The following is a 9,704-nucleotide window of genomic DNA, read 5'->3' as shown; positions in this document are numbered from 1 at the left end:
CGCCCCCCGGCCCCCCGCCGCCCCCCACCCTCAGTCAGGTAGGGGTCACCTCGCTGGGCTGGGAGGTGGCCTGTCCCCACATGGGGCCACTTGCCAGAGGAATTGCCCCTGGAGAAGGCTGGCTGTGGCAGGGGTGGGATGCTCTGTGAGGTGGGAATGAGGAGCTGGGCTGGTGGGAATGTTGCTGTGCTGGGGGGTCCTGGGGAGGTGCTGAGCTGCTGCTCCTCTCCAGGCGAACACAGAACCGCCCAAGCTGAGCCGAGAGGAGCAGCGGGGCCGCGGGGCCCTCCTGCAGGACATCTGTAAAGGGACCAAGCTCAGGAAAGTGACCCAAATCAATGACCGGAGTGCACCCATCCTGGAAAGTGAGTCCCCAGGAGGCTCCCGGCCCCACGCTGGGTGCCGCCGTACCCTTCAGGGCACTTGCCCATCTGGTTCCCAGCAGCTCCTCATTGGAGGAGCGGATAATTCCAGGCTTAACCTCTTTGCCTCCCTCCTTTCAGAGCCCAAGGGCAGCGGCGGCAGCAGCTACGGCTCCGGCTCAGCTGCCATCCAGCCCAAGGGCGGCCTCTTCCAAGGCGGCGTTCCCAAGCTCAGACCTGTGGGAGCCAAGGACAGCTCAGGTAATGGCCACTGGCCTGTCGTCTGTGTGGGGGTCCCTGGGGAGGGCCCTGAGCAGGAAAGGGTGGAGGATTTGATTGTGTATCCCTGGGGATTTCAGCTGCCAAGAGGCAGGACCCCAAATCACATCCCATGCGTGGCTCAGGCCAGCTGTGCCCTCCCCAAGCCTCAGCCCCACACACAGATTTTTTGGAGGGCTCAGGAGTTGCGTGTATTGCTGAACTGTGTGTTCTCTGTGGTGGCCACAGGGTAGAGTGGTGAGAGAGGAGCCGTGTGTGGCTGTGCTCAGTGCCAGCTCCCTGCGTGTGCCAAACAGCCGTCCCTGTGGCCTGGCCCTCCTTGGCCGTGGCTCTGTGCAGGGACAGGGCACTGCTCCCGTGCTGTGCCCAACCCCTCACTGTGCTCTCTCCTTCCCCACAGACAGCTCCACTAAACAAACACTACAAGTCCCTGGCTCCCGAGCAGCTGCTCCCAGGCCCCCCGTGCCGGCCAGCAACAGCCGCCCTCAGGACGATGCCGACAGCAGCCGGGGGTCCCCACCGGAACTGCCGCGCACGCAGAGACCCTCCCTGCCTGACCTGTCCCGGCCCGGCACCGCCGGTGGCACCGGCATGAAGCACAGCTCCTCGGCCCCGCCACCCCCGCCGCCAGGACGCCGCGCCGCCGCCCCCCCGGCCCCCCCTCCAGCGCACGCCAAGGCCTCGCCCTACAACCGGGAGAAGCCGCTGCCGCCCACCCCGGGACAGCGCCTGCCCGGCAGCAGGGACGGACCCCCCGCCCCGCCGCCCATCAAGCCCCCTCCTTCCCCCGTCAGCCTCCGCTCGGGCACTCAGTCTCTCGCCCCGCCACCTCCCCCTTACCGGCAACCCCCCGGTGTTCCCAACGGCCCCTCCAGCCCCAGCAGCGAGTCGGCCCCGGAGCTGCCGCAGAGACACAACTCCTTGCACAGGAAGGCGCCCGGGCCCTTGCGGGGTCTGGCACCGCCGCCGCCCACTGCTGCCTCCCCGTCCCTGCAGAGCAGCCGCCCCCCGCCGCCGGCCAGAGACCCCCCGAGCCGTGGAGCAGGTAAGAGCAGCTCGCTCCACGGAGCCTGGGGACGGCTGGGGTGGTCAGAGTGGGGGGTGACAGGCAGGACTTGGCCTCGGGGCACAGTGAGTTTTCTGCATGTGGTGATGGGGCCGAGCTGGGGCAGGAGTTGGAGTGCCATGTTTAACACATGTCCTTGGCCATGTCCCATGACCATCCAGCTCCTTCCAAGTGTGGTGCTGGCGATGGGTTGTGGTTGGGCAACTCCTGCCCATGCTGTCCTGAGGTGAGAGATGAGAATGTTTGAGAGCATAGCTCCCCTGAGCTTCCTAAATGTCACTGGGAGGGTGCAAAAAGCTGTGGCAGAGCAGGGAGAAGCCTTTCCCTGCGTGTGCAGCCCTCGGGAGTGTGTCCCCGTGGCTGGGACTGGTGTTGGCTGTGCCCTGGTGCCCCCCCGTGCACTCCTGGGCTCCCCGTCCAGACCGCAGCTCCTGCCTGGGCCCCTGCCAAGCCGCTCCGTCCTTCTGGCCCTGCCAGAATCCCTCCTCAGAGCTACAGCTGGGGATCTGCGCTGTCAGCCCGAGTGTAATTAGGCTAATGAGGAGCACGAACTGCCACGGAGCCTCTGTGGGAGGCTGGGCAGGAGTGAGAGGTGGGTCAGAGGGGCTGTGGGTCCTGTCACTGCCTTGGTGACACTGCGGATGTGGCTTCCAGTCCTGGCAGGCAGCATCTTGGCTCCATGTGGAGCTGCTGCCCTTGGACTCTCTGGATCATAGCTGCTCCTGGGATCCCCTCTGGTGCAGAGTGACCTGTGCTCCCTGTGGGCTGGGAGCGCGTGGGGCTGGAACAGCCCCTGGGATGGATGGTGAGCCATGGGGCAGCAGGGCTGGCTGTGGTCCCTGCTGTGGTCCCTGCACTGCAGCTGGTGGAGGGATGAGGAATGCAGATGTCAGGATCGAGCAGGAAATCTCCGGGCACGCGTAGGAGCATCCCTGGGCCGCGGTCTGGCGCAGCAGCTGGCCTGGAACGCTCCGGGGGATGTCCCTGGGTTTGCCCCGGGAATGCCGCGCCGGGCTGACCCCGCTGTCCCTGCAGCTCCGCCGCCCCCGCCGCCGATGCTGCGGAACGGAGGGCGCGACGCCCCCCCGCCCCCCCCCCCCTACAGACTGCACGGCCCCGCCGAGCCCCCCAGCCGGGGGAAGCCCCCGCCGCCACCCACCCGGACCCCGGCCGGGCCCCCGCCGCCACCGCCGCCCGTGCGGAACGGGCACCGGGACTCCATCTCCACCGTCAGAGCATTCCTGGGTGAGTGGGACCCCCCCTCGCAGCCGAGCCCTGTGGCTTTGGCCAGGCTCCCCCAGAGCCCCTCTCCCTCACCTGCCCCTTCTGCCATTTCTTCACAGATGACTTTGAATCCAAATACTCCTTTCATCCCGTGGAAGACTTCCCAGCCCCAGAGGAATATAAATACTTCCAGAGAATCTACCCCAGCAAAACAAACAGAGGTGAGGAGGGTGTCCCAAATTCCCTCTCCCCTCCTGTGCCCTCGGGGCTGGCACTGTCCTGTTTGTCCCTGCACAGGGTGGGTGGTGCAGTGGCCATGCCCTGGGCCCTGCTGGCATTCTGGGGGTGCTGAGCCCCATTCCCAGGGGTCCCACGCCCTGAAGGCAGCTCTGTGTGCTGTGGGGCAGGGCAGAAATTTGGGCTGTGCGGATGCCCTATCCCACCTGCTCCTGGTTTGCCTGCTGGGAAATGCTGCAGAGCTCATTCCTGCCTTTGCTGAGCACGTTTGGCACCGGAGGGGATCTCGAAGGACCCTGCAGCCAGGGCAGGGGCTGGGGGGCCGCAGACCCTCCGTGTACCCCAGGATAAGCCCCGAGCAGCGGCGCTTGGACCCGGCAGAGCTCAAAGTGCCCTTGGTGCTGCACGTCAGCGCTGCGGATCCCGGCGGAGACTCCGGGGAGAATGGGATGCTCGTTTATTTTTAGAGCCATGAATGTTTAATGCGGGTTTGAAAAGCCCCGAGCTCGGTGCGGCTGCAGCGGCTGCTGCCAGGCACAAATCCCAGGCTCCAGATCTCCGCGGGGAGGTCGGGGGGGGCCGGCAGCTGGCGCGGGGGTGTGGAGGAGGGAAAGCAGACGTGCTGGATCCGGCTCTGCAGAGCTGCCACTTCCAACAGGCTTCCTTCTCTTCCAGCTACGCGTGGGGCTCCCCCTCTGCCCCCCATCCCCAGGTGAAAGCGGGCTGTGCAGGTGGATTGTTCCAGAGCAGAGACATGGAGCTCCTTCCCCTTCCTCAGCCGGACCCCCCCAGCTCCCAGCGCCCCGGATCCTGCATGACACACTCCCAGCCTCGCCGGTTTTCCCAGGACAAGTGGACCCCCTCCCAGTCCAGCGTGCTGCTCTGCCAGCCCCGCCTCATCTATGCACCCCCCAGGAGTCGGTGACCTCATGGCAAGCCTGGATGGGTCCATCCCTCATTCCTCCTCATGGATCCTGGGTCGGGATCTGCCTGGGAGCCGGGCACGGGACTTGAGGCCGAGCCGTGTGCCGGCTGTTGGGACCAGGGGGGCTCAGGGAGGGGGGCTGGGGTCAGGCAGGGGATGGACATGCTGTGAGACCCCCCAGAGCGAGGGGAAGCAGGGACAGGCCGGCAGAGCCTCGTTATCCTGGTGGAACCCTGTTATCCCAGCACAGCCCATTGCTTTTTTGCACAGGAGCCAGTGGAGGCAGGGGGGAACATGAGTAGGACCATGCAGGGACACCCCAACAGCTGGTGGGGACTCCCTTTCTCTGACCCCACAGGGGGGCACCCCCATGTGCCCCCCTCATAACCACTGCTCCCCTGGGATTCCCCTGGCTCTCACTGCTGACTCTCCCCAAACTTGAGCATTTTAACAGGAAAACACTAATTACATGGTGGGGGGAGCTCTTTGTGCTGGGTCTGGTACACCAGGGGGCACGTGGGGGGGCCCTGGGGGCCGGTGATGTTTTGCCTTACACTCCCTGTCCTGGGGTGGTCCCAGCCCCACGGCGGGGGTCCCACTAACGTAGTTACTGATCTCTTTGTACCATAGCAGGAAGGGCACGGGGGGCAGGGGGGCCACCCCTGCAGACGGGTTTGGGGCTCATTCAGGGGATTTTTTTCTATGATGATGGACCTTCCCCTGCTGAGGCTGGAGCGAGGTGGGTGAGGGGTGAGTAGGGGGGTTTCTCTGGAGAATGAGCCCCCTCCCCCAGCACTGCCCTTTGGGTTAAATAAAGGTTCAAAACGGTTCTGCCCCTCCTGGAGCGAGGGGCCCTTTTTAAAGGGAACAGAGGAATTTGGAGGAGCTGGAAATTACATTTAAATAAAAGTAATAAAGTGATTAATGATATCAAGGACACTGTCTAAGGGGGAGGTTCCCAGGAACCCCTTTTCTTTCTTGGAGGTGATGCCCCAAGGGCTGGGAGCAGAGCACTTCGGCAGACAGGGTGGAGGGTATTGAGAGCACAGAGAGGAAGTAGGAAGGCAGGATCGGGGTTACTGGTGGCACTGGGACCACTGGGAATGAGGATTGTGGGTAGGGGGAGCAGGGGGAGGGGGGATTGGCACGTGTGGGCGCTGGGAGCATGGGGGAAGCGTGGTGGGGAATACTGGGAGGAAGGGTGGGGAGCGTGGAGAGACAAGACTGGGCGATGGTAAAAAAGCGATATAGGAGGAACTGGGGTCACTGGGGGTGCGGGGAAGGCGGGGTTGGGGGTGCGGGCCGTGGGGGCACGGGGAGCGCTGAGTACCGGCAGGCAGACCACATCTCCCAGCATGCCCCGCGCCCCGCGCTCGGCGCCTTCCGCCCTGCCTAGGCTGCGCTCGCTGATTGGCTGCTCTGTTGCGATTCTTCCTCCGGCCGCGACGATTGGCGGCGGCGGCAGCTGAGCAGCCAATGGGGCGAAGGGGGCGGGGCCAGCTCGGCCTGGTGGCGGGAAGTGCGGAGCCGGGGCTGATTTGGCGCGAGAAGGTCGGTGGCGGCAGCGGGGGGACCCGAGGGGACATGGGGGGACATGGGGGACGGGGGGGCCAGAGACGGGGGCAGCGCGGTGGGGACTGGGACTGGGGAGGCAGGGGATGGCCGGGACCCGCGGGGCTGGCGGTCTATCTCACCTGGCCGGGGTCCCGCCCTCTGACCGCGGTTCTCCTGCAGCCGTAGCCTCCGCCATGGCCAGCAGCAAGAGCCAGCCCACCATCGACTTCCCCCGCACCAGGAGAGCCCGACTCCTCGCTGCCCCCTCGGCCAAGAGCGACCCCGACTCCCGTGCTCTGCGCCCCTCGCCGCGTTCCAAAGCCTCGGAACCCGCCGGCTCTGGCCAGGCCACTCCGGACACACGTTCAGGCCGGACCGCAGCGCAGCCCCTGAGCCCCAAAGTGCAGCCCCTGAGCCCCCGCAAACGCCTGGGTGAGTCCCTCCGCCCGGTCCCCCCATTTCGGTTTCACCCCCGTTTCGGGAGGAAAAGCTGCTCCCGCGGGGTTTCTGGGTGGGGCTGAAGCGTAAAGGGAGAGTGGGAGAGTGGCCCTTTGTCACCACCAGCTTGTTGTCCCCGCAGGTGATGACAACCTGTGCAACGTCCCCCACGCCTTACCTTGCTCCCCGGCCAAACGCAGCAAGGAGAACCGGGGCCGTCGCCTCCTCTTTGGGGACCCCTCGGCCTCCCCCGAGCAGCCCAAGGGCTCGGGGCCACCCCCACGGAGCGGGGGGCCAGAGACCCCTCGGAGCTCGGGGCTCAGCGGGCAGCAGCCACGCAGCCGGCTCTTCAGGCAGGAAGGTGAGTGTGGGGTTGTGAGTGTGGATAGGGCTGGGCATGGGGTTATGGATGGGGTTGTGAGTGTGGATAGGGCTGGGCATGTGGTTATGAGTGTGGGCAGGGCTGGACATGGGGTTATGGATGGGATGGGATAGGGATAAGGACTGGGAATAGGGATGGTGATAGGGGTCGAGTTGAGGGTGGAGGAAAGGATGGGGATGGGGATGGAGCTAGGGTTAGAGATGGCTATATGGAGCTAGGGATAGATATGAAGGCAGAGATGGGGATGGGGACATGGATGGGGATGGAGCCAGGGTTAGGGATGGCTGTATGGAGTTAGGGATAGGTGTGAAGGCAGAGATGGGGATGGGGACATGCATGGGGATGATGCTCAGTTGGGATGGGGTCCCAGCAGTGTCTCCTCCCTCCCTGAGTGCTCTTGCTCCCCGTGCAGGTACCTGCTACCAGCAGGCCAAGCAGGTGCTGCATGCGGCTGTGCCCGAGCGGCTGCAGGGCAGGGAGCAGGAGACAGGGATGCTCCGGCAGTTCCTGCTGGAACACGTCCTGGGGCGCCGTCCCGGCAGCCTCTACGTGTCCGGAGCCCCTGGGACTGGGAAAACAGCCTGTCTGAGCCGTGTTCTGCTCGACTGCAAGGTGTGTGCCACGGCCATGCTGTGGGGCTGCTGTGGGGCACTGGGATGGGGCCAGTGTAACGTTCCTGTTCCTCACAGGACAAGCTGGCTGGCAGCAGGACTGTGGTGCTGAACTGCATGGCACTGGGCAGCCCCCACAGCGTCTTCCCTGCCCTGGCTCAGCAGCTGGGGCTGCCCGTGGCCACTGGCCGGGAGTGTATCCGGAGCCTGGAGAAGCATCTGACGGCCCAGGGGCCCATGGTGTGAGTTCCCTGGCTCTGGTGGGTGGAGTGGGATTCTCCTGGATGCCAGGAGAGGCAGGCTGGCAGCAGCTCTGTTCTCCCTGCTTGGAGTGCTGTGAGGGGACAGAGCAGGGGTTGATCTGAGCTCTCCCACAGCCTCCTGGTGCTGGATGAGCTGGACCAGCTGGAGAGCAAAGGCCAGGATGTGCTCTACACCCTCTTTGAGTGGCCCCAGCTGCCCAGCTCCAGGCTCGTCCTCGTGGGTGAGTGTGCAGGGTGTAGGAGGGTGCACTACTGCCCTGGGCACCCTTTGGGGGTGGTGATGGAGACTTTGCAGTCTCCTCCTGCTCCTTCCTTGGAGAACATCCCTCATCCTCCTCTTCCTCTCACCCTGCAGGGTTGGCCAATGCCCTGGACCTGACAGACAGGAGCCTGGCCAGGCTGGGAGCCCGCCTGGCTGGCAGGCCCCAGCTGCTGCACTTCCCACCCTACACCAAGGAGCAGCTGACCCTCATCCTGCAGGAGCGGCTGGGACAGGTGGGGACACGGGGAGCACAGAGTGGGGGGACACGGGGTCCTCTGCCCACGTGGATGGCAGCACTGATGGCCCTGGTGCCTCACAGGTGGCAGGTGACCCCGTCCTGGACTCTGCTGCCCTCCAGTTCTGTGCCCGCAAGGTCTCTGCAGTGTCTGGTGATGCCCGCAAGGCCCTGGATGTCTGTAGGTCAGTGTGTGCCCCAAAACCCGGTGCTGCCAGGGCCAGCTTGGTCCCTGTGACTCTCTGTGGCTTCCCTGCCCGTGCCAGGGGTGCCAGCTCTGCCTGGCACTCAGGGCTGTCCCTCCCCAGGCGTGCTGTGGAGGTTGTGGAGCTGGAGGTGCGAGGCCAGACCCTGCTCAAGCCGCTGCCCGGGGGTGAGTCCTGCTGCCAGAGCCAAAACCCTCTGGGGTCACCTCAGTGGGAGTCGGGGCTCCCTTTGTGGGGCACCTCTCTCCCTGTCCTCACCTCCCTGGCATCCCCTCTCTCTGTCCCACAGGTGACTCCCCGGTGTCCCCTGTCCCCAAGCGCGTGGGGCTCCTGCACATCTCCCGGGTGCTCTCGGAGGTGTTTGGGGACCGGCTGGCAGCGGGGTCCCGGGGCTCCCAGGACACCTTCCCTCTGCAGCAGAAGCTGCTGCTCTGCTCCCTGCTCCTGCTTGCCCGGCACTCACACGCCCGTGAGGTGACCCTGGGCAAGGTGAGTGGGTGTGGGACCCTCTCAGGGTGTCCCTGGGGTGTCCCTTGGGGGTTTTGCTGTGGTCTAACCCCCCCTGCCCTCCCCAGCTCCACGACACCTACAGCCAGGTGTGCCGGCGCCAGCAGCTCCCCGCCATCGACCAGGCCGAGTGTCTGTCCCTTGTCACCCTCCTGGAGTCCCGCGGTGTCCTCGAGCTCAAGAAGGCCAAGGAGGCCCGGCTGGCCAAGGTACTGCAGGGTGGTGGGGCAGGGGCTGGTGACAGCGCTGGGACACGATCCCGGGATGTGGCAGCACGGCGCTGAGCACCCCTGTTCTCCCTCCCAGGTTTCCCTGGCGCTGGAGGAGGCAGTGCTGGAGCACAGGCTGCAGGACACGGCGCTGGTGGGCAGCATCCTCACCCGGGGGCTGCACTAACCACCCCCCAGCAACCCCCTCCCCATGGCCCCAAGGGGGATTTTGCTGCTGTGGCAAGAGCGGACAAGTGGCTCCCAAGGTTTTTGGACATTTGTCAAGTTCTGCCCTGGGGCTGTCAGTCTGGGGTCTTTTTATTAATATTTTAATGTAATAATATTATTAATGTTATATTGTAATTGCTGCGTGATGGGAGCTTAGGTGGGAGGCTGGGACACCCCCCAGCCCCTCTGTGGCCCCCCCAGTCTTTTTGCAGGGAGTGGGGTGCTCTTGGTCCCCCTTGCCACCCTGGTGTGTGATGATGAGGTCTGGTGTTGCTCCTGCCATGAATCCTGGATCATCTTTGCTCCCAGCTCTTTCTGGGGCTCTCTGGAACCTCTTGAGCGCTCTGGCTGCAGGGAGAACCTTCCCAGTGCCAGCCCTGCTCTGGGTCCTGGTGCTGGCAGTGGCACGGGGGGGCAGGGACCCCTGGTGTGGAGAGAACAGGGGGGATCGTTTTGTTTCCTGTCGTGAAATAAAGTCATTTTGGTTCAGCTTTGGCTCCTGTCCCCCGTGTTTCACCCCTGTTCCCCCAATCCCTGCCTGCCCCCGGGCTGTGGGGACCCAGCCCTGTCCTCCCCAGCCCCTTCTGGGCTCCGGCCCCAGCCTCAGCTGCTGGCCCCAGCTCCTCCGTTTCTGTTAAATAATGGACGCTTTGACCTAATTTTGCAGCTTCCTCATCGCGGGGTGGGGGGAGTGTTGGGGGCTCCAAATGGGGGTG

At 64.9% G+C, this 9,704-nt stretch overlaps 2 protein-coding genes across 9 annotated transcripts in view; both read left to right on the top strand.

Annotated features, from left to right (window-relative positions):
• Positions 1 to 4,829, top strand: part of WIPF2 (WAS/WASL interacting protein family member 2) — an 11,233-nt gene extending 6,404 nt beyond the window's left edge. For 3 of the 6 annotated variants that reach the window (XM_041462891.1, XM_041462889.1, XM_041462890.1), the window contains 7 exons: positions 1 to 38; positions 233 to 365; positions 504 to 623; positions 1,042 to 1,686; positions 2,743 to 2,952; positions 3,051 to 3,152; positions 3,844 to 4,829. In XM_041462891.1, the coding sequence (XP_041318825.1) occupies positions 1 to 38; positions 233 to 365; positions 504 to 623; positions 1,042 to 1,686; positions 2,743 to 2,952; positions 3,051 to 3,152; positions 3,844 to 3,884 (1,289 nt within the window). In that variant the 3' untranslated portion in view covers positions 3,885 to 4,829. The remainder of the gene's footprint in view (positions 39 to 232; positions 366 to 503; positions 624 to 1,041; positions 1,687 to 2,742; positions 2,953 to 3,050; positions 3,153 to 3,843) is intronic. The other 3 variants (XM_041462892.1, XM_041462888.1, XM_041462893.1) reach the window with 3 other exon arrangements.
• On the top strand, positions 4,712 to 9,462 carry CDC6 (cell division cycle 6). 3 transcript variants are annotated; one of them, XM_041462879.1, is made up of 12 exons: positions 4,712 to 4,843; positions 5,828 to 6,079; positions 6,228 to 6,446; positions 6,880 to 7,079; positions 7,157 to 7,320; positions 7,456 to 7,562; positions 7,697 to 7,836; positions 7,923 to 8,023; positions 8,147 to 8,211; positions 8,334 to 8,533; positions 8,620 to 8,760; positions 8,858 to 9,462. In XM_041462879.1, exons 2-12 carry the CDS (start codon positions 5,842 to 5,844, stop codon positions 8,945 to 8,947), a joined length of 1,665 nt encoding a protein of 554 aa, XP_041318813.1. In that variant the 5' UTR covers positions 4,712 to 4,843; positions 5,828 to 5,841; the 3' UTR covers positions 8,948 to 9,462. The 3 variants fall into 3 exon arrangements, with proteins under 3 accessions (XP_041318813.1, XP_041318814.1, XP_041318812.1); XM_041462880.1 differs by lacking the exon at positions 4,712 to 4,843 and adding an exon at positions 4,850 to 5,644; XM_041462878.1 differs by lacking the exon at positions 4,712 to 4,843 and having other exon boundaries at positions 5,651 to 6,079.
• The last annotated feature ends 242 nt before the right edge of the window (positions 9,463 to 9,704 follow it).

This window comes from Pyrgilauda ruficollis, unplaced genomic scaffold (assembly GCF_017590135.1).
Source record: "Pyrgilauda ruficollis isolate IOZ18807 unplaced genomic scaffold, ASM1759013v1 scaffold161, whole genome shotgun sequence".
NCBI lineage: Eukaryota > Metazoa > Chordata > Aves > Passeriformes > Passeridae > Pyrgilauda > Pyrgilauda ruficollis.
The sequence above is the reverse complement of the archived record's forward strand: the minus strand, read 5'-3'. Positions and strand labels throughout refer to the sequence as shown.

Coding starts and splice junctions, on each gene's coding strand:
- CDC6 (XM_041462878.1), top strand. CDS start 5,752: ATGGCCGGGACCCGCGGGGCTGGCGGTCTATCTCACCTGGCCGGGGTC. Junction 7,080..7,156: donor GTGTTCTGCTCGACTGCAAG/GTGTGTGCCACG, acceptor TGTTCCTCACAG/GACAAGCTGGCTGGCAGCAG. Junction 8,761..8,857: donor AGGAGGCCCGGCTGGCCAAG/GTACTGCAGGGT, acceptor TCTCCCTCCCAG/GTTTCCCTGGCGCTGGAGGA.